The following is a 25,545-nucleotide window of genomic DNA, read 5'->3' on the forward strand; positions in this document are numbered from 1 at the left end:
AGTCTTTGCTCTAATAGCTTTGGCAAACGTCCGAAACAGGTTCAAATGTATTATTTGGACATTTGAAATGTCGGTACTTTAATATCATATATTCGTGTGCTAGCGCTTTAACAAATGTAACAGCACCTATAGTTGTAAATGACAATATTTTTTTTTTTAAACGGAAAAACGGGAGGAAAAAAATCAAATTAAAGGCAAAAAGAGAGAAGAAAGAAGAAAAAAAAGGAAGGAAAATCAGGAAAAAAGGAAAGGGGATGAAATAAATACGAAAAAGAGGAAAAATGCTAGGAAAAAAGAAGAAAAAAGCTTAAGGAAAAATAGGAAACAAAAGAAGAAAGTAAAAAAGATAAAGAAACAAAAAAAGCAGGTCATTTAACAACATAACCTCCTCTGGATGCCTACCATGTCATTGGGCTAGCTTTTAAGTTCCTGTTGACCCTTTCCCGTACTCAGGTTGCATGTAGGCGGAGCTTCTCTGCTCTAAAAAGTGTGAAAACTCGGCTAAGAAGCTCACTCTCATAATTATAATAAATAAATAATTTCCTTTGTATTGTCATTCTTTGTAACAATGTACACAGAACGAAATGTCGATACACCTGACCCGTTGTAGCGAGTCGGTGCAGCCGCAGCCAGAGGGCGCCGCCATTATACCAATTAGGTATGTCTCGGTCGAGGCGCGAACCAGCGACCTCCCATACTGATGCACCCTGAAATCTGTTGCAATTTTGATTTCTAATCGCTGATACTGTTTATCGGTAATCATATTCAGATCTACATCAGAATCTTTATATATTTTTTCCTTTGAATTAAAATTGTAGTTTTTTTCTGTTAACTTATCGACATATACTTAAATGTATTCCCAATAAAAATGCATCAAGAGCTTGGTGCTAATTCAATGTGTTCCGGTTTCCTGTTCCTGGATGGGGTGGCAGTAGTTCATGGGATAAAGCGCTCGTCTTGGGTCGCAGGTTCGATTCCCGTATCTTTTATTTTACATATGAAGTCTCCTTGGGCAGGACACTATGTATGTGAGTGTGTGTGAAGCACATTGTAAAGTACTTAGGGAGGTCTCCATTGACTTGACAAGCCCTATATATAAAAGAGAAAATAGGAAAAGGGAAATGAAATTGTGTGGACGTTTCTCTCTACAATCCTAAGAACATATTTTTTGACAATGATAATAGTTATTTCAAATTATTTGGTCGCAGCTCACAACCAAAATCTTTAATATTTGTATAAATGAAGATAAAGTTCGTAGTAAAGACTGTTTATTGAGTCAAAGTGCTGACGTTACATGAATTAAATTAAATCGGATGACGTGTTGGCACTCACTTCTCTATACAACCATAAGAATCATTTTGCGGGATAATAATAATAACAATAATCATAAAAGAGGACGCGTATGTCTCTATTTTCGGTCTCCAAACGTATTTACATGTGAAACGAAATGAAAAAAGTCCGTTTTTTTTGTTGTGGTTTACTGTTCTTACGAGGAGGGCGAGCCGCCTCGCTCGGGCGCGTGCACGACGACGAGCGCGTGCTTGTGGAGCAGGCCGTTGAGGTGGGGGGCGTGGTCGTGGTGCTGCCGGGGGGCGTGGTCAGGGTCCAAGGGCTTATCGTAGTCGTCGTCTTCTTCTTCTTCGTCTTCTAAATCGGTGCCCACTTTGAATCTTTCCGTTTGCGAGTCTTGTTTTTGCTTGGCGGAGGCCATCTCGGCGGCGTGCTTCTTTCGCCATTTCGTGCGACGGTTCTGGAACCACACCTGGCGCGCGCAGGGGGGGTGGCGGGAGCGCGCATGTACAGGGTCATGTAATCACGTACATTTTGGAGATGTTTAAACGTGTGACGTGGAAGAGATGCGCGCGCATTGTTGAGGCAGAACGGCGGAAGTCGTGTCAGTTGGAGGGAGAAGATTGGAGATAGGGCGAAGTTACATCTCGAATAAGTACAAGAGGGTGACATTTTGTTCTTTGAAGTGTTACATTTTCGCCTCGTACATAATGTCGAAACGTCCTACCAATGCCTAGAACCCATAAATATGATTTCCTACGGAGAGTACTCCCAATTGTCGTTTTGATTTAGCCTCATTTGTCCCTTTACTGCTTGGAAATACTGTTTTATGACGTAGCTTTTAAACCCGGCGTGTTCTTCTTTGCTAGCTCTTTAGCATGGTGATTGATGACTACGCTAATGCATACCAAGCCTTGTTATGTGTCACGGGTAGAAGTTCTGTTTCCCAAAAATTTGGAGTTTCAGTGTTGTTGGTTTTACTTGATAAGTGAAGGATTCTATGCACTATAAAGGATTTCATACGATTAAATACAAGTTACATTTATCGAGTGCAATGAAGATTTTCACTGAGTGGGCTTCAGGTCACGCTGTTACAAATTCGGAATGTTTTGGCTGGGGAGTTTTGATAACAGGACTCTGACGAAGGACGTCAGGCATTGTTTTGATAAACGCTCGGTGTTGTTTGGAGTTTCTCCAGACATCGAGGCGAGGGGGTGGACCCCACGTGGGGGATATCATTGCCACGCCCATAGGAGGAGCCGGCACACAAGCTTGCGTAAAAACCTTGGGCCGAGGAAGAAGCAGAAGATCGAGAGAGGAGGCTTGACGGACACTCGAGCGACACTAATTCGGCTAATTCGATGGAGTTTGCTTGGTTAAATTGTTTAAGAAATTAAATCTGCCCCCATCAAGAAACGAGCGCGCATTGTTAGGAGAATGTAGGTTGTGTTTGGTTAATGGAGTCAGATAACTACTTTGAACAATTTGGTAAACGGTACATTTTGACATTTAATTCCTAACATAAGAAATAAAACAAAATTCACTGTCGGATTAGCCAATGGTGAGACGTTTCTGCAGAACATTTTAGGCAAGCAAGTCAAATGGATCAAATAGTGGCTCAGATGACTAATTCATTCAATGTTAGCTTAATTCGCACATAAGTTATACTTTAGCCCAGGGGTCTAAAGCTACTTTTTTGTTATTAATTAGTGCAAACGGCACCCATTTTTTTTATGCATTCCTAAAATAATGTACTTATCATGTTATTACTACGTGATTACCTGTTTCTTGGAAAAAAAACTAGTGTATAGCAGTGGTCTCCAAGCTTTTAGATGTTGAGAGCAACTTTTTCTTTCTAATTAGTGCCTGAGGCGGATTTTAGGTTCAAAGCTTTGGGGGTGATGAGCCCCTAGAGTGTCTGGCTGTTTAAAATGTGTTCTTTAAACTATATTTATGTCATTACAACCTCCGTTGCAGCCTGGTCATCCTGGAACGGGGATTACCTTATGTGCGGCCCCCTCTTCATTTTCCTCATGTTTAGGTTTTTGAGTTTTTCCTTTCCCTCATGTAGGTTTCAGATCAGGGGATGGTGTCATAATAGTCTGTGGTCTGCGCAGCCCTTTGAGACTCTTTGTGACCTGACCTGACTTTCTCATTTCACTTAAAGTGATTTCGGATCATTCAACACAGGATAGTGGTTAGCAGAAGATTATTACTACGACTCGATGCAGCTAATTAGGAGAACTCATCTGTTGATGATAACGAAAGTCATGGTTGGTCAACCATAACAGCTGTATTACATACTCTCTACTCCTCCACAGACTCTGCCGCTATGCCGCAAGTGACACTAGCCAAGCGAAAAGTGAGTGGGGGTGGGGGGCGAGAGCGGTGCTGAGAATCAAAAAGACTGAACCATTTCAAGGCAGTGGAGTATTTCCGAAGCTGCGTTGTTCACATTTTGTTCTATTCATTTCATTTTTTAAATCTAGAATTTTTCATCCTATTAATCCCAATTTGATTTAAGTAAAAGACAGTTTTTAAAATGCTATCGATTTTGGGGGTGTTTGGTTTAAATTAGGGGGAGCTTGTGCACCAAATGGACTAGTTACGCCAATAGCAGAGGGGCAGTTTTATATTTCTAAAATGACAACTTTTTATGTTATTACTATGTTATTACTATGTTATTACCAGGATAAAAAGGCTCAGTAAATCTATAAAAATATAACTCGAGAAAATTTAGATGAGCTTTTTTTCCGAACAGGCCCTCAACTGTCCTTGGGGGAACCCTGGTGCCTGCAGGTACTACATCAGAGACCCCTGCTTTTGGTGGGATCAATAATGGTAATAAAAACACCAATTAATCAATAATTACAATTATTAACAATACACAGTAATGATGTATAATAATTAAATACAGAGTGTCTCAAGAAATTGTGATCCTTTCAATATTAACAATTTAGTATTACAATGAATATATTTGTTTCCCTGTACTAATTTACGAGTGGATCATTTGTATGTAAAAAGAAAAATAATTATAATCTGCTGGAGACTGTTACCCAAGATATGCTTCAGGGTTTTTGGCAAGACCTGGATTACAGACTTGACGTATGCCGAGTGAAATCCTTCACATAATCCACATGCTTTTGTATTTCTCACTCAGATTTGGAAGATTAAAACCTGAGATCTTCAACAATAATACTTATAAATTTCATTTGCCTTAAACACATAGTTTTTGTGATATTTACATCACAAAGATGTTGTATTTTTTGAAACACCCCGTGTATACAAAATTGACATTAATAATGTCGATATTATTATTATCATTATTGTTATAAAAGACCTACTAGTTAGCACCAGTAGTGGGAAACTTAAGAGTCTAGGCATTGGTAGCAAACTCAATTCCCCCGCCACTTGCCCTTCTTACACTAATACATTTGGCATTCAAGTTAATCCAAACGAAATCACCACCAAAAACAAAATGGGCACCGCTAACCCGGACATCCCTAATAACATCCTCCGTCCTGTTATTTTAATGGGTTGCAGCCACAGGCCAGTTTTTCAAAAGGCCCGTTTTTTGAGGTGAATTTGGAAAACATGGTGTGTCTTTATAACGCGATTTTACACTCACAACCGCTGGGGAAGTTGTTTTTGTAAATTGCGACTCTTAAAACGCAACTCAACATGCAAATCTTCTCTCGCTCCGATCAAACTGTACCGCCACTCCCGCTGTTTTGGGTCAACAATGCGCACTTCATCGTGAAGATGTAGGCTGGAAAGGGGTCTGTATTTATTATAATATAGGTTAGGGTAATTAAGAAGAACAATATGAATTATGTGTCGTTTTAATGTAATTTTATTATTATTACGGCGCTGTTACAAGTGTTAGGCGTGTGTGTGTTTTGCGTGTGCGCATGCGCTTACTTTGACCTGGCTCTCCGTCATCCCCAGGGAAAAAGCGAGTCTGGCCCGTTCGGGTCCTGCCAAATATTTGGTTTGTTCAAAAGTTTTTTCCAGTGCGAAAATTTGCTGGCCGGAGAAAGTTGGTCGCGTGTGTTTTCGCTTGCCGTCTTTTCCGTCCATCACCACACAACTCTGCTCTGAGACGCAAAAACACAGCACATACACACAACGGACTCAAATATTGATCATCAGTCAAATATCGGACCTCCACGGACATTTGTGACTAAAAAATATCATATTTTCCTGATGTCCATCAAATCTTTGAATATCCAATGGCTCCTCTTATTAATGTTTGCAATTCCCCTTATTTAACGATGATAAACGCTACAAACACAAAACAGAACCTATAAACTCAAGTCAAACTATAAAGAATAAAAACAAATGTAATTTGTGTAAACACATTTATTTAATTTACCATATAAAAAACGCAAACAATTCTTTCAGCCTCTTTCTCTATTACAAGTAAATTCAGTGTTGCTTATTACACGTATATATAGCACATTCATTATTATTTTTCCCCATACAGAAATGATTACATATAATTTGAATTAGACGAAAAACGTATACAATACAGGGTAAATGTGTATATTTACTGGTATGCCTTTGCTCAAACATTGCATTTGTGGCGTTTAATTCCGATTGGTAGTTGTTGATTATAACGAAAATGACAACAATTGACTACTATAACAAACATTTCAATATCGTTATCGTGATCTTGAGTGAAAAATAATCAGATTATTATTGTAAATAAATATAAATGCGTATATATCTACGTAAGAATAAACTGCACAAAGTTATACACGGGATTTAATAATAACAACAGTTATGACAGTAATATGCTCATATTGTTTTCACTAATTATTGTAGTTATTGTTATTACTATGGTATTTTTATTATTTTTTATTATTAAAAACGCACAGAGTTAAGTACAGTATACTGCTTTTTAATTTTCCACATATGATGTAGACCAGAGATCCCTTGTCTAGCTGATTTGTGTTTTTTAGGGTGGGATATTGTTTTGTTTCCTAAGGAAAATTGTTGAAAACTACGAGTTAAAAATGTATATCCATTATAAATATTTACAGTAGCAGCAGCAGTGATAACACTGGTACTATTACACTATTATTATTTTCAATACGTTTTTATCGTTAGGCAACCGTATAACTTTCACTGTATTATTTTTGTATGATTTATTATTATTATTACTATTATTATTGTTATTATTATTTTCATTTTCAGACACTCTGTTACGATTATCGACGATATTTCGATATTTTTTCTTCATGAGCTCCCGTCCTGAGAAGAAAAATTACATTTATTATGTGGAATCTGTTATATGATAGTTATTTTTAAAATAATGATTATTAGAAAACCTTTAAATTGAATACATGTACTTATAGCACATTTTAATTGTTATTTTCAAAAAATTTATTATCGGCCTGCGTCAGTATTTCGGTTTTCCCTTTTTTTTGCTTGTGACCTGGGAGAGAAACACACACCGCAGAGCTTGTAATGCCTATTTTTCAATGATTATGTTTCTTGTTTTTACTCTCCTTTGAAAACAAAAATACATTTATTCGATGTAAATAAACTAAACGCCTCATGATAAAATTTTTGTAAAAATAAGACTTTTTTTTCGTTTTTAAAAATCACAAAAAAATAATGACGGGATTTTTAAAATCGCACAGGATGAAGTGCTGTAATAAATAATTTTTGTTCCCCCAAAAAAGAAGCCTTTTTTAATGAACTTTTGCAATTTGACGCTGCATAAGATGGTGCAGAACGGGAGAATTGTTTTGTCTCAAATGAGTAAAATAAAATAAATCCTGTGCTCATAAAATAATTCTTTAAATTATTCTCAGTCAAATTTAAAATGAGCTGGAACTCAAAACCACTTGGCCTACGGAATTCTGCCCTCTCTCCACTTTCCAGTCTGGACTCAAAACCCAATTTTTAGACTTGCCTATCTATCATAAACTGCATCACATGGCCCCCAAATATTTATACTGTACTTTGTTTTTAGTTTTTGTGTTTATCGTCTGATTTTATTGACATTGCTGTTTTTATTTTGATTATAGTAACATTGGGTGTCCTGGAAATATACTACGAAATCAAATGTATTAGTAGTAGTATTATTATTAGTGTTATTACAATTGAAAGAAATATATAAGACTCACGCGGCGAGCACGCAAAGCGCGCGTCCCTCCAGTGTGGCCCCTGCATGACCCCCGGCCAGAAAATGGGTGTCCTCCCGGGCATCTCGCTCAAGGGTTTGGGGTAGCGACTCATGGCAGCGGCGGCAGCAGCAGCGGCGGCCGCAGCGGCGGCTGCAGGCGAGAAGTAGAGTCCGGCCGAGGGCGGAGGCGCCTGCGGCTGCAGGGCGCTCAGTGCCCCCAAGGAGGCCGAGGAAGGGGCCGCGCGGGGCCGGTTGAGGATGTCGTTGATCCCGTGGGGGGTCGCCGAGGAGCAAAGCTGCGGTGACCCCAAACCGGACGACTTGAGTCCCGCCGCCGCCGGCATTCCGCCCGGGTTAGGGGAGGTGGTGGCCGGAGACGCGCACGACGAGGCGGTGGCCGCGGGTGCGTCGGCGGACGGCAGTGGGTAGGCCGGGTACTGGGACCGGGAGCGTGGCCGGGACAGGGGGCTGTTGTGCACATCAGCCGCCATGCTGTGTAGGGCCGCTAGTGGCGGGGTGAGACGGGGAGGTGAGAAGCCGCCGAGGCGGGATGAGGCGTCCTGCATCCCGGGAGCCGTCGCGAACATCACCCGCGCTCCCTGCCTGCGCCAACGACGGGGGCAAAGTCTGCCCCCGGCCTGCCGCGCGAGCGACCGCCGCGGCTGGGGGTGGAGAGGGGGCGGGGGGAGGTTTCGGGCTGGGATGGGGTGGGGGCGAGGGGTATTGGAGGGGGGGCGGAGACGGAGAAGAAAAAGGAGATGAGGCTTCCTTCAACAAGTTGGGAAAAGTGACATTCGGGATTTGTGAGGTGGGGGCCAAACTTTACATACTCCCGGGCGCTGATTGGGCCACTCCCAGTGACATCACGGGATACAATCCTCATCCACACTTGCATCAGCATCGAAAGTCATTAGGCAGGGGGGGATTGAACGGGACATTTTCAAAATAAAACTCGGCCTGGATGATGCGAAAATTAAATGGCCTCAAAAGGACTCATGCCCTTTTAAATCACGATTAAGGATCTAATTTGTGCATTCGCCTAACACCCAAAAGTTCCCCGGTTTGAGACCGGGTGGAAACATTCGTTGGCCTGGGGAGAGATAGGCGCCACCAGGCTGTACTTACCCAAAACACACCAAATAAATTGGTGCTCCTATGGCCCTAGTGGTTAAAGGGCCCGTGAAATGCACTAATTCTGAGGTCCGGCTCATTTTTAAGAGCAAAATGACGCTTCACACAGAAAAACAACAGCAACCACATGATAGAGATGCTGTATATGGGTCAGATCATGAGGCCTCTCGAGCTAGTTAACTGTGCAAACCGCTAATAATTGTTTCATGTGGGAGAGCAATTCCCATACCCCCAAAAATGGCAGAGAGGGACGGGCACCAGCAGGCTGTACTTGCCCAAGACACACAAAATATATTTTAATTTTAACTTTGATTTTTAGTGTTCGTTAATATAACACCCATTGCAGCCTGGTCGTCCTGTAAGGGGGATTTTACCTCAAAGTTTTATTTTCCTTATTTTGAGGTTTTAGACTTTTTCCTTGCCCTCATGTAAGTTTTAGATCAGGGGATGGTGTCATAACAATCTGTAGTTTTCAATAATCTGTGGTCTGTGCAGCTGAGACTTCTTGTGATAAATGGCGATAGAAATAATCATGACTTGACGAAGTGGTTAAGGGATCCATGAACCGTGTTGGAATGATTTTTATTGGTTAAAAATGTAACAAAATAAAATATATTTCATTTAAAATGGATTTGCCCATAGTCATGTTAACAAATGGTACTCCTTTAGATTGCAAGGCGATCGGTAATTCATGGCAAAATTCATTCAAGATAATTCAGAATAAAAGGCAAGCGTTTTAACAGATTGAATTAGGGGTGGTTAATTAGAATTACAGTCAAACTTTTCACGGGCTGAGTTATTTAAGTCACCGAAACATTTCTCTTCAAAATAAATATCTGCTCACTGAACTGGTCCCTCAGGTCAAGCACCACCGACAACCAGTCCTTGAAAATGTCAATCGAAAAGTATGTTTTACGTCAGAAACCAAAGTTGAAGATACATTGTTAAACGCCTTTCACTTTCCTCTGTCGTTGAGAACCTACGCTACTGTGGCGCTCCCTGGTGTTCGTTTAGCGTGGCTGCACCTTTCTAGTCGTCGGTGGTGCGTTGCAGTCATCGCAATTCGCTCACTTGTATTTGTTTAGCCCTTAATCACAAAGCATCTCATTGGAATTAAATGAATGGCGAAATTGAAGCCCTAAAATTAACTGTACACCAAAATCTAAAGGGCATTGAAGTGTTCGGTTTCCTCTTGGAACCGTGAAGATCGAGGAAAATCAAGTTGAATGTCAATGTCATTCTATGAAATCCATTTACTCCCAATTGTTGATGGCTTCTTTTTATAAGATCCCTGTTGCTAGCAGGGGTCTACAACCTTTTTCCACACTGAGAATTTTTGGTTTCTGTTCAGTGCAAACAGCCTTCAGTTTGATTGATATGCATTTTCAAAATGACTTGTTTTTACGATGCGTCACTCTTACCAGGTTTATTATTGAAAGTGGGGTTTGTATACTCAACCACAAAAAAAAAAAAAAAAAAAAATTGAATAGAGAATGAAAAACACAAGTGAGCCATTTCAGAATGTGTCCACCAGCATCTCAGCTTTCTTTAGGGGACACTACGCTGGAGACCCTTTTGCTCCTTTAACACAGATTTGAGCGTGTTCCCGATTTTAAACAATTGATCACGTCATCAAATAAACAGCCTTACAAGATGACCGGACTTAGTCAATTGGTTTTAAATGCGAATTGAGTTATTGGACGAGTGTCAACAGCCTTAATGCCCTACCATGGTGAAATAAGGCTGAATCCTAAATTGGACATTCATCTTGCACGTTTCCCTAAGATGTTCATATCATGCAGACAAAACAAGAGGGAGAGTAATGGCTCACACGGCAACAATCTTCCCTCAAAAGGTTCCTAGAATAACCGCGTTGAATTGGAAAAAAATTGAACACGAAACGGTGGCAATAAGGTTTTATTTAAATTGCAAACTACTCGCGTGACATCAGCTTCTGCTTCTTCAGCTTCTTCTGGGAAACCTAAACACAAAGAAAAATCATGTCATATCAGTCACCATGGTCATGATGTCACAAAGCCGCTTAGGGTTGCTCAGACCTTTCATGTATTTTCATTAGTAATTCCAAAGGTGTCCTAAGTAGTCATCATTGCAACACTACAGCCTCACTTTAAAATGAACATACTTGTTCCATCAAATAAGAGACATTTATATTCAATCGCCCTTATAAGATACGCCAAGTGAGTCAAGTCCCTCTCCCATTTGGGACGAAAGCAGCCCACTCCATCAGACCCACCTTCTTTTTCTGGGCCACCTCCTCCTCGGGTTTGGGGACAATCTGCTCCTTTTCGGTTAGGATCATCTCGATGTGACACGGCGAGCTCATGTAAGGGTTGATGCGGCCGTGGGCGCGGTAAGTGCGTCGTCGCATCTTGGGCGCCTTGTTCACTTGGATGTGCTCGATGACCAGGGAGTCCACGTCCAGACCCTGATGAGCACACAAAAGGCTAACGTTAGCGATCACAGCTCGAGTTCGGTCAAACTTGAAACGACGAGAAGAGTATTTCTGTAAATCAGAAAGGGATCTGCTGGTTTGGAAAGGACCACCGGCTGTTTGAGTTAACAACGAGGCATCGCCAAATGCCATAACGTTTCCTCATACTCCCGTTTAAGTGTTAACTGCCACCAATTCATAGTTGCAAATTGGAAGATACAGGGCAGAAAAAGGGGGAAATTTCCCTTGGTGTGGACATTATACGACCTCATCTGCGCCATTATGGTCTGTGCAATGCTGTAAAATAAAGAGTAAATAGTCTGGGATTTGCTATGAATGTTGCACATGCGTTACAGAGGTAGAATGTTGACTGAGGCCTATGTTTGATTGCATGTGTTTAAACAAGATTAATACTTTATCACAAATAACATTTAATAAAGCAACATTCCTGTCCCCCAGTTTCAAGCCGATCCCAGCATGTTTTATGAAGGACATAATGGTGGTGATCAGTGGTTCTCAACTGGTCTGACTCGTGGACCCATCATTCTACTTTAATTAATTTTTTTTTTAAATCAAGATAAAAGCACACCTCAAATTTACCAAAAGCAGAGATAATGGAACCTAACCAGAAAATTAATATACACTAGCATAAAAGCCTACATTGGCATGTAAGTGACCGCTTAATACAGCATTCAACTAGCCACACACCAAGTTAGTACCCAAAATATAGAGGAAATCATCCACCCATAAGACAATAATAACTTAATTGTGTAGACAATAAAGATCAATACACTGGTAAAAGGGGGCTAAGATTATAACAACTGTATCTTGAAGCCGTGCTCCAATGACAGACACTAGTGTAATATTTTTGTACTTTGCATTCATTTCCCTTTGACTCAAATCAATGCCACTTTCCTTTCACCCACTTTTTGGGGGCGCATTATTATGAAATGAAAAGAAATGATCAAAACCCCATTAAAATGCGATGGGGTGCCTCTCAAACACAACTGAGTCAATGCCGATTGACAGGACAGAAAGAGATGGAATAGGGCATTATCACCATCTATTCTGTAACTGACCCTCTTTTTTCTTCCAAACATTATCTTGGCAGGGCAAAGGGGTGCTAAGAACAGGTCCACGACACACTTTTGGGTACCGACCCAATAGTTGAGAAACACGTGTAAATAACACAATTTTAATTTTGATTTCAAGATGGGTTCCTTGAGTAAATGAGTCACTATGATTGTCTGTTAAGTCAGTTTTAAAGGGACATCATATGTTATTAATGGCCTCATAGCGATGAAAATATTCATAAAACACCCATTGATTTGAATAAAAGAAAATCCATTACACCAAGGCAACCAACCTTGAGCTCGGCGTTGCTCTCTGCATTTTTGAGCATGTGCAGCAGGAACTCTGCACTTTTCTTGGGCCATCGGCCTTGCGTCCAGCCGAACTGTTTGGCCTGCAAGAGAAAACAGTGAGAACAACGCTCCACTTGAAGCGCTCGCCTCGGCGACCGCTCAGACCAAAGTTTTGTTTCATGGTGAATCCAAAGGTGTCCTAAGAAGGTCATCACTGCGGCCGCCATCGCCCCCTAACCCCTCTTCTCAGTCACTTACCTGAGCGCACCTGCCGACGCCGCCATTGTAGCGCCTGAACGGAACGCACTGATGCTTCACCATGACGTCTCGCAGGTACTTGTTGGCCTTACGGATGTGCATGCCTTTGATTGCCTGAGCGGTCTCACGAGTGTTCTGCAAAATGTTATGAAAAGGTTTCAGTTGAGTAACCGGGGAATACATAAAACGCGGTGCGTAATGAGAAAACACATTTTAAATCGCGACCGTTACAGAATGAAGGGATACAATCAAATTACAGGTACATTCAGTAACAATAAAGATTACTTTGCTTGAATCAATTTTATGTAAAAGTATTTTTACATATAGACCTCTTCCTGTGTTTGTAAATAAGTGTGATGTGGCCAGGCTGTGCGTGCATTGTTAAGGCAGAACAGCTGAATACATGTGGATCTTAGATAGTCTCTTATAGACACTAAGAGCAAGCTGCAAGATGAACTTATTTTTGTGATCAGAGTCAACACCCAAAAAGATTGCATGAGCCATTTTAGGGACATATTTGGTTGTGACTATCACTGTTGCAAAGAAGGCATCAAAGACACTTCCATAAGATTAAGGGCAACACCAGTAAATCTGAAATGGACAGCCTAGGAAATTGGAATATTGTGCAAAGGTTTGGCATCCCCGCTTCCAACAAGTAAAGCTTAAACACAAGACATTCCAGAGTTTGTTGGAAATGTAATAACCGAACAGCTGGTGTGTTTAATAAAACAGTATTAAGTTCTTAATGTTGACTACAACAGGGCATATCTTGTCTCCAATGTGCGAGAGAATGTTGTATTTTTGCACAATAAACTGCACTCTGTTAAAATGTAAACCCTCTTATCGGACAACAAGCAACTAACTGACCTTGATTTACTTCAATTATTTTGCAAGTTTACTTTCTTCATTTATGTTTTTAGTGTACCATATATTGACAGCAATCCTAATTATGATAAGCGGCTCAGAACAAAAGATGGATTTATTTGTATGATACTTAGTCTCTTATTGGCATATTTGGTATTAGGTAATCAAAAAGTAATCAACGTACATTACTGCAATATCATGGCACTTACATTTTCACATGTAACCAGGAACTGTATTGAATACTATTATTAAGTAACCCACTCAACCTTGTAATTACCAGCCCAGTTTCAAAATTGGGATTGAATGTAAAATCTCACCTTGAAGTGGACTCGCAGGTTGGAGCCTCTTGACTTGCATGCTAGGGGACAGTATAACAAAAACAGACATAAGCAAAGTGTTCATCTAATTTATGAAGTGTCATGTTATAAAATTTGGAAGGCGTTCAGTCATCTTAGTTATTTTCATGGGTATCCAAAGGTGTCCTAAGAAGTCATCAGCGTGCCCATCATGATATTGATCACGAATGTCATCACATATTTTGAAAATACTCACACTTGGTCGGGTTCTCGGGGTCCAGAGAGTAGCGGACCATCTTCAGACTTCTGTAAAAAAAACGAAACACGTTAAAAATTGTCATTACACATTCACAATAGAGTGCCATGTCTAATCTCGCTGCATACGATGTCACTCTGCATTGATATCAATGACTGTAAAGGCAATTCAATTCCATTGCTGTCTAATTGTACCTAGCATCAGTTAGCTTACAGCGCCGGTGAACAACATTCGCGTTCTAATAAGTTTCCTCAAATCAGTTGTGATTCGCGTTAACTAAAATAATCTCGTACGATTATATATTTAACGCAGAATGTAAAATGAAACGTTAACCGGATAAATTGAAACGTGGACGAATTGGACTGAATCCGATCACAGCCAACATGGCGGCCTTCACGAAATTTGCACATATACACCAAAATTCAAACTTTTTAGTCAAACTTATGACACTAACTCGTGATTTAAATTGAAGTCCACAAACAAAGACTTTTAACAAAGTACGATGTCTCATATTGGTAGAAGATTTTGGTGGATTACTTGGCTACTGTGAGAATTGTCGTCCTTACCGGTGAGGCCGCGACGGGAAGAGGAAGAGGCGGGGTGAACACGCTGCGTTTGTGCCCTCATTTCCTGCCAGCGCCACCTGGTGGCCGGAAGCTTATACAACTCCCCCTCCAGCGTTACCGTCAAATATTTATAAACAATATTGTACTGTGCTTAATAGGATATAGTTTATGTTTGCAGTATTATTTTTGCCAAATTAGGAAACGTGATATTTGATAGCGGTGGTTAGTAACTACCAGATACACGATACCTGTCAAATTCAGCCAATTGCTCGCCTTACTAATGATTGCATCTCCACTATTAAAGCCCCAGTGCGTAATATTTGACCACTAGATATCACCGTTGTCTAATACGAATGAAAACTAGGGCCGCAACAGGAAACAAGACGAGAGACAAACATGGCGGCGACTTCAAGGTAGGGATTCCACTTCATAAAACAATACAAATTTCTTGAGATATGATTTTCTATTAATTAAAATTAACATTGGCATGATAGTTCAAATATTTTTTCTAGTATTCAAATCAATGTATTGTTGTTTTTTTTACCGAATACAAGTTTTTTTGCTCACTAAACGGCTCTTCAGATAGTTTTTGTTGCTTTAATCTATTTATTTCTAATTGTTATGTGACATTATGCAAAGAATGACTTGAAAGAGAAAAAAAAATAAAGCAAAGAAAACAACAAAAAAGAAATACAATCATTAAATAGAAACAAAAGAAGATAAATAAAATAAAAAGGAAAATAGGGGAAAAAAGGAAAAAGAACAAAAATAAGTGAAAAGCGAGGAAAAAGAAACAAAAGAAGAAATTAAAAAACACAAATCAGGAAATAAATAATAAAAGGGGGAAAAATGAAGTAAAACGCCAGGAAAAGGGAAACAAAAGTAGCTCAGGAGGTAGAGTGCTCGTCTTAGAACCAAGAGGACCAGGTATCCTTGGGAAAGACACTGAACCCCTAATGCCCCCGATACGCAGGTGGGCACCTTGCATGGCTGACGCTACTATCGGTGTACGAGTGTGTGTGAGAATGGGTAAATGTGGAGTACATTGTAAAGCGCTTTTGGAGATCTCCAGTGACATGAAAAGCGCTATATAAATGCAGTCCATTTACCATTTGCCCCACTAGTAGGCACTCAATATTTCACACTGACCCTTCAAAGCAATAACAAACCTTTCAAACACAATGCGGCACCTATTTTCTCACAGCAAGACAGCTTATGTATAATGAAAACCAAGATCATTTGTCCCCAAAAAATCATTTTATATGCCTAATAAACAACACAATAAATTGTTTTGAATCTTTCCTCATTCGTTGTAAATCAACTGTTGCTTATTATTTAATTGAAGTTTAACAAAATTTAAGCTCTACCACAAGTGCACACATAAATACAAATAAGAAAATATGTAAAATAAAAAATACTAAAAAACAAGGTAAGAAAATGTGTGCAATCAAACCAGTATTGAGCTACTGTCGGCTATATATGAAGTGTCTAAAGATGTGCAAATATGCTGCCATATGGCGGAGCAAAATGAAGATTAATTCCGGTTCAGTTTTTCAGTGCAAACTGAAGTTGAGAACAGTGACAGCTCTTGGGAAAAAAGCTATCTCTGAGTTTATTTGTTTTGGCTGGTATAGCTCTGTAGCGCCTACCAGAGGGCAGCAGGTTGAACGAATGCAAGCCAGGTTGTGTGTAGTCTCTGATGATGGTTTTTTTGCCCTTGGGACTTATAGATGGTGGACAGGAGTGGTAGGGGGCGGCTGATGATCCTCTGTGCTGTGTTGGTCCCCCTTTGTAGTCTTTTCCTGTCCGCTACTGTACAGCTTGAGTGCCACAGAGACACAGCAGGCTCTCAATAACCGACAGATAAAAAGTCACCAGCAGATTAGATATTACAACCGCAATGGGGAAAACAAGATCGGCCAAACATTATTTTTTCTCGTTTACAAATTGACATACGTCAATAAAGAAAGTCTGGGTGTGTCGGCATGCTGTTGATTACTTTAAACAACAAAGCATGAGCAGCTTTGATGCTTGGTCCATAGCTTGGCCTTTTGCCATGATCTTTGATTTTTGCATTCCGGAGATGGAATAAGAGCTTGCTCTGTTCACTCCACGCATCGGCCCGGTATTGCAGTACCTCCGGGAACGGTGCATTCGCAATGATCGCAGCAAGGCTTTAGGGCTAGGACCTTAGCTTGGCCTTTTGGCTGAGAGTAAGAGTCCCGGCTCCTAGGCTTTGTAGCGTATTATGAACTGACCGTAAACGGATAATGGATAATGAATAACGAAGATAGAACAATAACCCTTAAAAACCCCATACGGAGAAGGTATATTGAAATGATCATAAAATAGGGGAGGAAAGTTGACATTTATGAGGATACACTGACCCCCATTTGCAACCTGATGTCTAAAAAATGCTCCAAACCCAACTGTATTTGTATCCCCTTTAAAAGAGTACATGGCACTCTAATAGACTACGCACTTTACTATTAACCCAAGTTTGCCGGTTACTTTATCCCAACTAGTCTGTGATGTGGATTAAAAGTGGTTGAGTCAAGTCATCATTACTGGAGAACCTAATTTCCAAAATGGGATTTTTTTTCCTTAAGTAAAAAGAAATAGCAGAGTAACCTAAGAACATTGCTATTTTATTATTATTAGAGCCTAAAACAGAATATAACACCATCCATCCATCCATCCATCCATTCATTATCTGCACCGCTTATCCTCAGTAGGGTTGCGGGGGTGCTGGAGCCCGTCCCAGCCATCTTCGGGCAGTGGACACCCTGAACCGGTTGCCAGCCAGTCGCAGGGCACACAGGGACAGACAACTGACTCGCTCATTCACATATAGGGACATTTTGGACCAGCCAATCAACATGACATGCATGTTTTTGGAAACACACACAACCACGGGGAGAACATGCAAACTCCACACAGGAATGTTCGATTTCATGACCTCAGAACTGTGCCGCACATGCGCTAACCACTGCGCTGCCCAGTATAACACCAGTAAGGCCTCAAACAATTGAATTAGGACCTTCTACACTGGGGGTGCCCAAACTGAGAGCTATTTTTTTTACCACTTAGCGCAAAGGGCATCCAGTTTGACATGCATTTCTAAAATTACAACTGATGTTATTACTATGTTACTTTTATACCATGTTACCAAGTTAATTATTGAAATAAGGGTTGAATAGACTAAGTCAGCAACTAAAATATAATTTTACATAAAAATCACAATGATCTAGCACTGGTGGGCTATTTTTAGAACAGGTTCACAATACCTCGGCTGTCTTTAGTGTTTTGGGAAAAAAGAAACCCTCAGATTTTAGACAGGTAAAGTTTTTCTATAGTCTGTCACTTTAGGCCCCAAATGGAAAAAGACGTTTGTCAAAAAAATAGGTAGTGACTTAGTGTTTTATTCACATCTTTCCTCTCCCGGTGTATAAAAATAAAAGGTTTTATGTACACGAAACAGTTGTGTCACGGACTGATGATGTCATCATCAGGTGACAGCGTTGCCACAGTAACAATGTTCCGCCAATTCGGACTCAATACTCAAACTTAATCAAACCGTTGCAACTTTGTTTATCTTTAGACACAAACACATGATTGATTGATTGCTTATTAACAGTCTCATTGCATTGTGGGAAATGTCGATTGGCAGTAAGCTGAGTCCAACTACTTTCAGCAGTCCAACACGTGTTCCTGAGAAATTCTCTCAGCCCTTCCCAGTAGACGAACAACCTGAAATTAAAAAAAAAGCCAACCTGTATGAAAATCGGAATCGGGCAATAAACAACAAGTTAGGATTGTAATACACGTTTTTCTGGTATTACTAAACACAGCACAATTTCTTTTTTTGTAAAATACAATTATGAATTTCAGTAAAAGAAAACTATTTTACGATTCACAATAAAGGGACAGTGTGTAAAATGTGACAACTCGATGTGGCTGTATTGTGTCGTAATAAAAAACGAATGCTAAAAATCATGAGAGAAAATACAAACTACGGAGACTCAGTGATCAAAATGCCTCCTTGGTTTTTGCCCGTTCATTCGTGAATGAAAGAGAAAAAAGAAAAGGAAAACAAATAAAGGAAAAAAAGGGGAAAAATAGAAAAGTAAAAACCAAATCGAAAAAGTAAAGATGAAAAACGGAGATAAGAAAAATAATTTAAAAATCAAAGAAAAAATGAAAAAGGAAAAAAAAAATAGGGCAAGGGCAAAAAGAATCAAAAAAAGATGTGAAATTGAAGAAAAAGAAAGGCAACAAGGCATAACGGGTTAGAAAGGCGTACTTTCAAATTTCCAGCCAAATGTCAGTTATTAGGTACGCCTTATAATCCAGATATTAAGGTTCTTATTTTTCATTTTATTTTGTTAATTCTTTTATTTGTTATTATAATTATTTTCATTACTTTTATTTGTTGTCATTCTTATCATATATTTGTATATGTTAAAAAAAAAGGTTCCATTAGATTTTTTTCAATTGGCTTTAAGAATGTTAGACATCTGACTAACATTTGTAATGGCTATCTAAAAATGCAGATAATACTACGAGCATTGCTAACATTAAGCTTAGGTAACAAGAGCCATAGTCACTAGCACAGCGGAGTAACATGCAAATAGTACCTGTGTGGGTCAGTCAAAGTTGGAGTTCTAAGGATGCGGGGTCATTTTGGACCAATCACGGTGGGTGTGGATGGGGGCGTGTCTATGGGCGGATAGACCAAAGCCACATCTACTCGCTCGTAAGAATTTTTGGGACACGTCAGCTCACTCACTCCGTCGGGACGTCGCTGGGACAGGAGCTCTCCTGAAATGTGCACACATACGCAAAATCACTATGTTTAGGTTACATTTTTGGACATATAAGTCTGTTCATGTGTGTAAATGTGATGTGCACATGTGTGTGAGCGGAGATAAATACATGGCTACCGTCAGACACGTGCATGTGCGCGTATTAGTGTTTGCAAACGCGTGTGACACTTAAGTCCCGCACGTGTGTTTGTGTGGGGGATCAAGACATGTTGCTTTAAAAGGATTGGTCTGCTTGAGTAATGTTGACAGTGGCTATCAAAGTCTGCACATCCCAAATGGCAGCTTTTTGTAGAGAAGGGAAGAGAGAGGAAAAAGGAGTCCAAAATAGGCATAAACATTTATCCCAACATAATGGAGGATACATCAGTGTGACAACATGTATACACACAGCTTTATTTCACTCTGATCCCTATTGCCAAAAAAGGAAAAATACATTGCCTTTGGGCACACTAACACTAGCGCCATCGTACTGTGCCCAATCATGCTTTCTGCTAAAGTCTGGATTTAAAAGGTAGTGTGAGCTCAATTAATCTGCGCCCGAGGACGTACTACTCAGTTGGTTACGCTTGTGAGAAGTGGGCTAGAGCAGCGATTTTCAACCACCGTGCCGCGGCACACTAGTGTGCCGTGAGAGATCGTCAGGTGTGCCGTGAGAAATGATCCAATGTCAATTTTTGAAATAGGGCAGCACGGCGGCGCAGTGGTTAGCGCGTGTGCGGCACGGTTCTAAGGTCTTGGGAACCTCCTTCGTGGGTTCAAATCCATCTACCGGACTTCCTGTGCGGAGTTTGTATGTTCTCCCCGTGCTTGCGTGGGTTTCCTCCGGGCACTCCGGTTTCCTCCCACATTCCAAAGACATGTATTTCAGGTGGATTGGCCGGTCCAAATTGTCCCTAGGTGTGAATGAGCGAGCGAGTGTTCTGTCCCTGTGTGCCCTGCGATTGGCTGGCAACCAGTTCAGGGTGTCCCCTGCCCACTGCCCGATGATTGCTGGGATGGGCTCCAGCACCCCCGCGACCCTACTGAGGATAAGCGGTGCAGCTAATGAGATGAGAATTTTTGAAATATAAAATTCTATAAAACATTTATGAATCATTTTCTGCAAATATCATGTCATTGTCAAGTGTCTGTGCTGTAAAAACAGGGAGTATTATAAAATTATATTGTAATTAAGCACACTGATCAGAGTCATTATATAACATTTTTGGTAGGTGGTGTGCCGCGAAATTTTTCCTATGTAAAAAAAAAAAACGTGCCCTGGCTCAAAAAAAGGTTGAAAAACACTGGGCAAGAGCACCAAACAATTGCCGGGACAGCCACTGTAGGAGTCATGAACAACCAGACCAGAAAAAATTGTTTTGCTACCGTGATGTCGAGTTCTGTTGTGCTGGTGAGCCGACAAAACGAGCGCACTCCTAAACTAAGTCTACTTATTGAACCAATGTGATGGCATATTTTGGAGGCAAGTGGGATTTGGCACGGTTGGGCGGAGTAAAGAGAGTGCAGGCCGAAGTGGGACATGACAGGGGTGAAAGTCAAACTTTACCTGGCAGGTGAAGAGAGTGTGAGTTTGTCAGCTCATCAACACAATGGACAGCGAACTCAACAACACTGTGGCAAAACCTTATTTTTTTTCTCAGTTCTGATCACATACGTACGTTCTTGACACCATACTTACATTTTGAGCTGCCGGCACTTCTACCGTACTGTGGCCCATTAGTCCTAAGCATGCCCACCTATGAATCTGTGCCGTGTTTTGGTATTACTTGAATCACAGTGCCTTTAAGGTCCGGACTTTAGCAGCAAGCGTGCTTGGGCACGGTACAATAGTTCAAATGTGAGTGCGGTCAGTCTCTATCTTTTAACACGAGAAAAACAGTTTGAAATTCATTTGGTTCTTACCAGCAAAGGCATGCGGGCTGGCTGAGCCTCTTCGCAGGCACTTGGAGCAGAGAATATGTTTGTGGTAGTGCAGACCGGGCCAATCTTCTAGTAGAGCGTCCAGCTCGCGCAGCAGCGGCTTGACAGCCTGCCACGCCGTCCACATGTTGGGCAGCGCAGCCTGGCTGCTGACGGACAGTGTTTCGGCCTGCAGCCTTCCAGGCGAGGGCCGATGGCTGACGACCACGGGGACTTTTCCCCTGAAAGCCGTGATGTGGCGGCGTCCGTCCGACCGCTGCATGACGTGTCTATTGATTCGAGCGGAGAAGCGGGAAAAGAGTCCAGGGGGAAACAGGAAAGGGAAGCTATACTGGATCTGCAGCTGTTCTGCTGTAAAAGGTGGACAAGGTGGTACCCAGCCCTGGTTTGGTTCGGTTTCCGAGCTCCTGTCGAGTTCGCTTTCAAAGCTACCATTCAGGTCAGTCCCAGAAATGCTGTCGGATTCTGCCTCCTCCACATGGCCGTGTCCCGGGAACTTGTACCACAGTTCAGAACTGCCTTTCAATGGCTTGCCTGCCCGGCGTTTGTTGACGCAGTAGCAGACGCCCATCTTGTCTAAGATCTCCAGGATCATGTCCATGTCCTTTTGTTTTTGTATAAGTGGGCGCAGCAGATGCCTGATGGCGGTAGACGGCAGGAGGCCATGGCTCTGGAAACCATCCAGGTAACTCTGCACCTCCTCCGCCAAGACTTTTTCCTCGTCGTCAACTGCCAGGCCCATCCCAGCTGAGCCGTCCCTTTGGAAGAAGACGTTGATTATTTTGAGTAACCGTTGCGGGTTGTGAAAAACAAAGTCCTTAAGGGCAGGGCAGTCAAAGTGCAGCAGCAGCCCGCTCCGGTGCAGGTAGGACAATGCGCTTTGGAGACACTCTTCTGAGAGCCCCGCCTGGTGACCTAGATGGGTTGAGTCCGACCAGGTCAACCACAATTCCTCCGACCTTAGGTGCAGCACCTCCAGTGTCCTCCATGACCTGGGCAGCACCCGGTAAAGCTCTGGGAAGATGTTGGGGTGCTGTGCAACAGTCACCAGTTTCTCTTTGAGGCGGTGGATATCAGTTTTATTGGTCCAAACACAGCTTATACTCAGTAACGGGGACAGGATTTGCAGGCGCTGATCAATAAGGGACCGGAGTTGGGTCTTTTTCTGCCTCAGGTTAGCGTCGGAGACGCCGTAGAAGGGGGCGTGAGGATGGGTGGCCCGCACGACGTAGCCTTGCTTCAACGCTTCTTCTACTTTCAGCACCAAGCTTTGAAGAACCTGAACATCGCTCCTTTCCTGTAGACCCACCTGACGATGGATGTCCAGCTTCTTTTCTTCCAGCTCTGCATCACCGCACCGGTCGGCGTGCGTTCCCACCAACAGTACCACAGCCTGGGGCACTTTGGCCCCAAGCAGGCGCAAAAAGTAGCCCACGTGGGTGTAGAAGTTGCACGGAGAGTAGGCTAAAAGGTTGACAACCAGGACATAGAGGGCAGAAGGGGACAAGAAAAAGGGCTTGACGAGGTCCAGGTTCTGCTTTCCGGACAAGTCGTACACCAGAAAGGTGGGGCCTCCTTCTGCTACCCAACTTGTAACTTGGATTCCTTTATTTGCGTGGACGTTGTTGCTTTCATTAAGCAGGCTGTGCAGTAGTTCCGTCTTCCCTGCACCCGTTAGTCCAAAAAGGACAAGTTTGAGTCTGGGCCTTACTTCGAGCTGCGAGTGAGCCCAATATTGCTGATAGGCGGCAATGTGCGGGATCCCCTTCATGCACACTTCATACGGTGGATGGACAAGTGGGTTGTGTTCAACCTTCCAGATATTCACCTTAGACAACTTTTCAAAGTTGTCAGGTAGGACAGCAATTTGGTTTCCCTGGAGAACCAGCTCTTCCAGCCTCACCAGGTCCACTAATGAGTCTGGTAGGTAAGTAATGTTGTTGTTGTCCAACCAAAGATTAGCAAGTTTCTGCAACCGCCCTATTTCCTGAGGAACCTGAGTCAGTTTGTTACGGCTAAGGTAGAGTTCCTCCAAACCAGAAATTTCCAGGAGAGCTTCAGGGAACCATGTGAGCTCGTTGGAGGACAAGTTGACCATTTTGAGTTTCTGCAGGCTGCCAAACCTGTAGGGCAGTTTAGCCAGCTGGTTCCCATCCAGCATTAAGCTCTCTAAGTTCTGGAGCTGACAAAATGTGTCAGGTAACAACCGTAAGTGAAGGCTGCTCAGCCATAATATTTTTATGTTCTTCAACTTCACCACATCTTCTGGCAGAACTTCAAACTTGTTTCCTGAACAGTCAAGCTCCTCCAAGTCGGTCAGCTCCAGAATTTCAGGAGGAAAGCTTCTGAGTTTGTTGTGGTCCACGTCCAGCGTGCGTAATCTGGTGAGGTTGCAGAAGGATGCTGGCATGTCATCAAGCTCATTGAAGCTGACATCCAGTTCTTCCAAAAGCTCCAAAGTGGAGATATGCTCGGTGAGCTGTTGAATGTTGTTGTGACTGACGCTCAGTTTCTTCAGCATACTCAACTGGCCCAGACCCTCATCCACGCTCCGCAAACGGTTGTGGCTGAGGTCCAACTCAACCAGCTGTCTCAACTCGAACACGGGGCAAGGAACCGTCGAAAAGTGGTTCCTACGAAGCACTAGCACGCGCAGGTTGTTGAGACTGGACGCCAGGCCTTCGGGGAGTTCCTGCAGGAGGTTGTTGCCGAGATTCAAGGCCTCCACCTGCGATAAGTCCGCATCGTTCGGATAAGGGGGCAGCTGGCGCAGGTCACTGCGCAGCTTCCTGGACCGGAGTGCGGCGTCCCGCCACAGCTGGGCCGCCTTCACATTGTTCTCCAGTGAGGACAGCCCGTCTGCCCTCTTCTGTTCCCCCTCTCCCTCCCCCCAATCCTTACTTTTTTCATTCTGAGTCCTCATGGGTCGCTCTTCATCACCCGAACCTCCGTGCGAGCAGTCAGCTGGCAGAAAACCCGGACGCCTGGCCCGGGAAGGAGGTTGTGTTTCATGGCTGCCGAGGTGCTGAGGTTTGGCGGCCGTCACAGACGAGGACAAACAAACGCAAGAACGACAAAGCTAAGAGGCCGCGGGGTTGTCGACATGGCGGCGGACAGCCAAGGTGATACTCTTACAGCGCTTTTTCTCTTCTCCGCTACTCTCCTCTTGTTTCTACGTGTTTTCCTGCTGCGGCAACGGAGAAAGTAAGGAAGTAGACTTCATCATCCCCAGCCCCGCCCAGCAGGAGGAGGAGGTGTGGGCAGCAAAAGTTTACTTCCGGTTAACAAAATAAAAGCAATTGATTTTAAACAATTCACGAAATTACTTCGCCTGCTCCGCCCAGCAGAAGGAGGTGTGGGCAGCGAAGATTTACCTCCGGTTAACAAAATAAAAGCAAATGATTTTACAGAATTCACGAAATCACTTCGTCATTCCATACCTGTCAACCTCCACGGCTCCATGTACTTACAAACTGTCGTATTTTCCCTTACAAAATAAAAAAATCTTACACAATATTTTTATTATTATTATATTATTATATTGTTTATTATTTTATTTTTATTAAAACAATATCTGACAATAGCTTTATTGTTTTAATAATCTTATATAGAATACGATTGAGTGAACTCGTTTGACTTGATTGATTTGCCGTTTCGTGATAGTCGTTGTATACCGGATGTATACCCATAATTGACAAATTTCCGTTTTTCCGTACACGTCTTAAAATGCATAAGAAACGTACTTTGTACGGCAAAAACGTACAGGTTGACAGGTATGTCATTCCCAGCCCCGCCCAGGAGGAGGAGGTGTGGGCAGCGAAAGTTTTACTTCCGGTTAACAAAATAAAGCAATTGATTTTACAGAATTCATGTAATTTCACCGTTGTTCGTAATTCAGTTTGATTTACTTACCTGTCAACCACAGCCAACTGCTCCCCTTATTAATTATTGCAATTCCTGTTATAAAGCAATGACAAACCTTACAAACACACCACGGCAACTAACTAAGATAGACTATGTAGAAACAAAGGTAATTTGTGTAAACAAGTTTATTTTATTTACTAAATAAATGCTTGATTGAAGATAACATTTGCTAGTGCAATGCCGTCTGTATTAGCATATACATACATTGTCGCATGCTAGCAGTGTCCGAGACGCTACGGATTAACTAAACTGAAGGAAATTC

At 42.0% G+C, this 25,545-nt stretch overlaps 3 protein-coding genes, 3 non-coding genes and 1 pseudogene across 8 annotated transcripts; 1 reads left to right on the top strand and 6 right to left on the bottom strand.

The window, feature by feature from the left end:
* Positions 1 to 1,331: 1,331 nt before the first annotated feature.
* Positions 1,332 to 8,081, bottom strand: nkx6-1 (NK6 homeobox 1). The gene is made up of 3 exons (XM_088356226.1): positions 7,428 to 8,081; positions 5,212 to 5,387; positions 1,332 to 1,762 (listed from the first exon to the last, which is right to left on the bottom strand). The coding sequence occupies exons 1-3, from the start codon at positions 8,011 to 8,013 to the stop codon at positions 1,487 to 1,489; spliced, it is 1,038 nt and encodes a 345-aa protein (XP_088212352.1). The 5' UTR covers positions 8,014 to 8,081; the 3' UTR covers positions 1,332 to 1,486.
* Positions 8,082 to 10,458: 2,377 nt separating this feature from the next.
* rpl17 (ribosomal protein L17) lies at positions 10,459 to 14,689 on the bottom strand. Of its 3 annotated transcripts, none has more exons than XM_088355895.1 (7): positions 14,614 to 14,689; positions 14,048 to 14,097; positions 13,813 to 13,853; positions 12,632 to 12,766; positions 12,376 to 12,474; positions 10,812 to 11,003; positions 10,459 to 10,538 (listed from the first exon to the last, which is right to left on the bottom strand). In XM_088355895.1, exons 2-7 carry the CDS (start codon positions 14,085 to 14,087, stop codon positions 10,491 to 10,493), a joined length of 555 nt encoding a protein of 184 aa, XP_088212021.1. In that variant the 5' UTR covers positions 14,088 to 14,097; positions 14,614 to 14,689; the 3' UTR covers positions 10,459 to 10,490. The 3 variants fall into 3 exon arrangements, with proteins under 3 accessions (XP_088212021.1, XP_088212022.1, XP_088212024.1); XM_088355896.1 differs by having other exon boundaries at positions 14,585 to 14,630; XM_088355898.1 differs by lacking the exon at positions 14,614 to 14,689 and adding an exon at positions 14,502 to 14,572.
* LOC148350445 (small nucleolar RNA SNORD58) lies at positions 10,604 to 10,670 on the bottom strand. Its single transcript, XR_015847159.1, has one exon. It is a non-coding gene; the product is annotated as a small nucleolar RNA SNORD58 (small nucleolar RNA).
* On the bottom strand, positions 12,528 to 12,593 carry LOC148350446 (small nucleolar RNA SNORD58). Its single transcript, XR_015847158.1, has one exon. It is a non-coding gene; the product is annotated as a small nucleolar RNA SNORD58 (small nucleolar RNA).
* Positions 13,933 to 13,997, bottom strand: LOC148350447 (small nucleolar RNA SNORD58). Its single transcript, XR_015847160.1, has one exon. It is a non-coding gene; the product is annotated as a small nucleolar RNA SNORD58 (small nucleolar RNA).
* A 1,962-nt stretch (positions 14,690 to 16,651) lies between the features above and the next one.
* Positions 16,652 to 16,772, top strand: LOC148350448 (U2 spliceosomal RNA; annotated as a pseudogene).
* A 1,243-nt stretch (positions 16,773 to 18,015) lies between these two features.
* On the bottom strand, positions 18,016 to 24,613 carry mfhas1 (multifunctional ROCO family signaling regulator 1). Its single transcript, XM_088319738.1, has 3 exons — positions 21,342 to 24,613; positions 19,251 to 19,434; positions 18,016 to 18,363 (listed from the first exon to the last, which is right to left on the bottom strand). The coding sequence occupies exons 1-2, from the start codon at positions 24,280 to 24,282 to the stop codon at positions 19,292 to 19,294; spliced, it is 3,084 nt and encodes a 1,027-aa protein (XP_088175864.1). The 5' UTR covers positions 24,283 to 24,613; the 3' UTR covers positions 18,016 to 18,363; positions 19,251 to 19,291.
* Between the last annotated feature and the right edge of the window lie 932 nt (positions 24,614 to 25,545).

Source organism: Urocampus carinirostris, chromosome 16, assembly GCF_059441175.1.
Source record: "Urocampus carinirostris isolate Australia breed hairy pipefish chromosome 16, RoL_Ucar_1.0, whole genome shotgun sequence".
In the NCBI taxonomy this organism is placed as follows: domain Eukaryota; kingdom Metazoa; phylum Chordata; class Actinopteri; order Syngnathiformes; family Syngnathidae; genus Urocampus; species Urocampus carinirostris.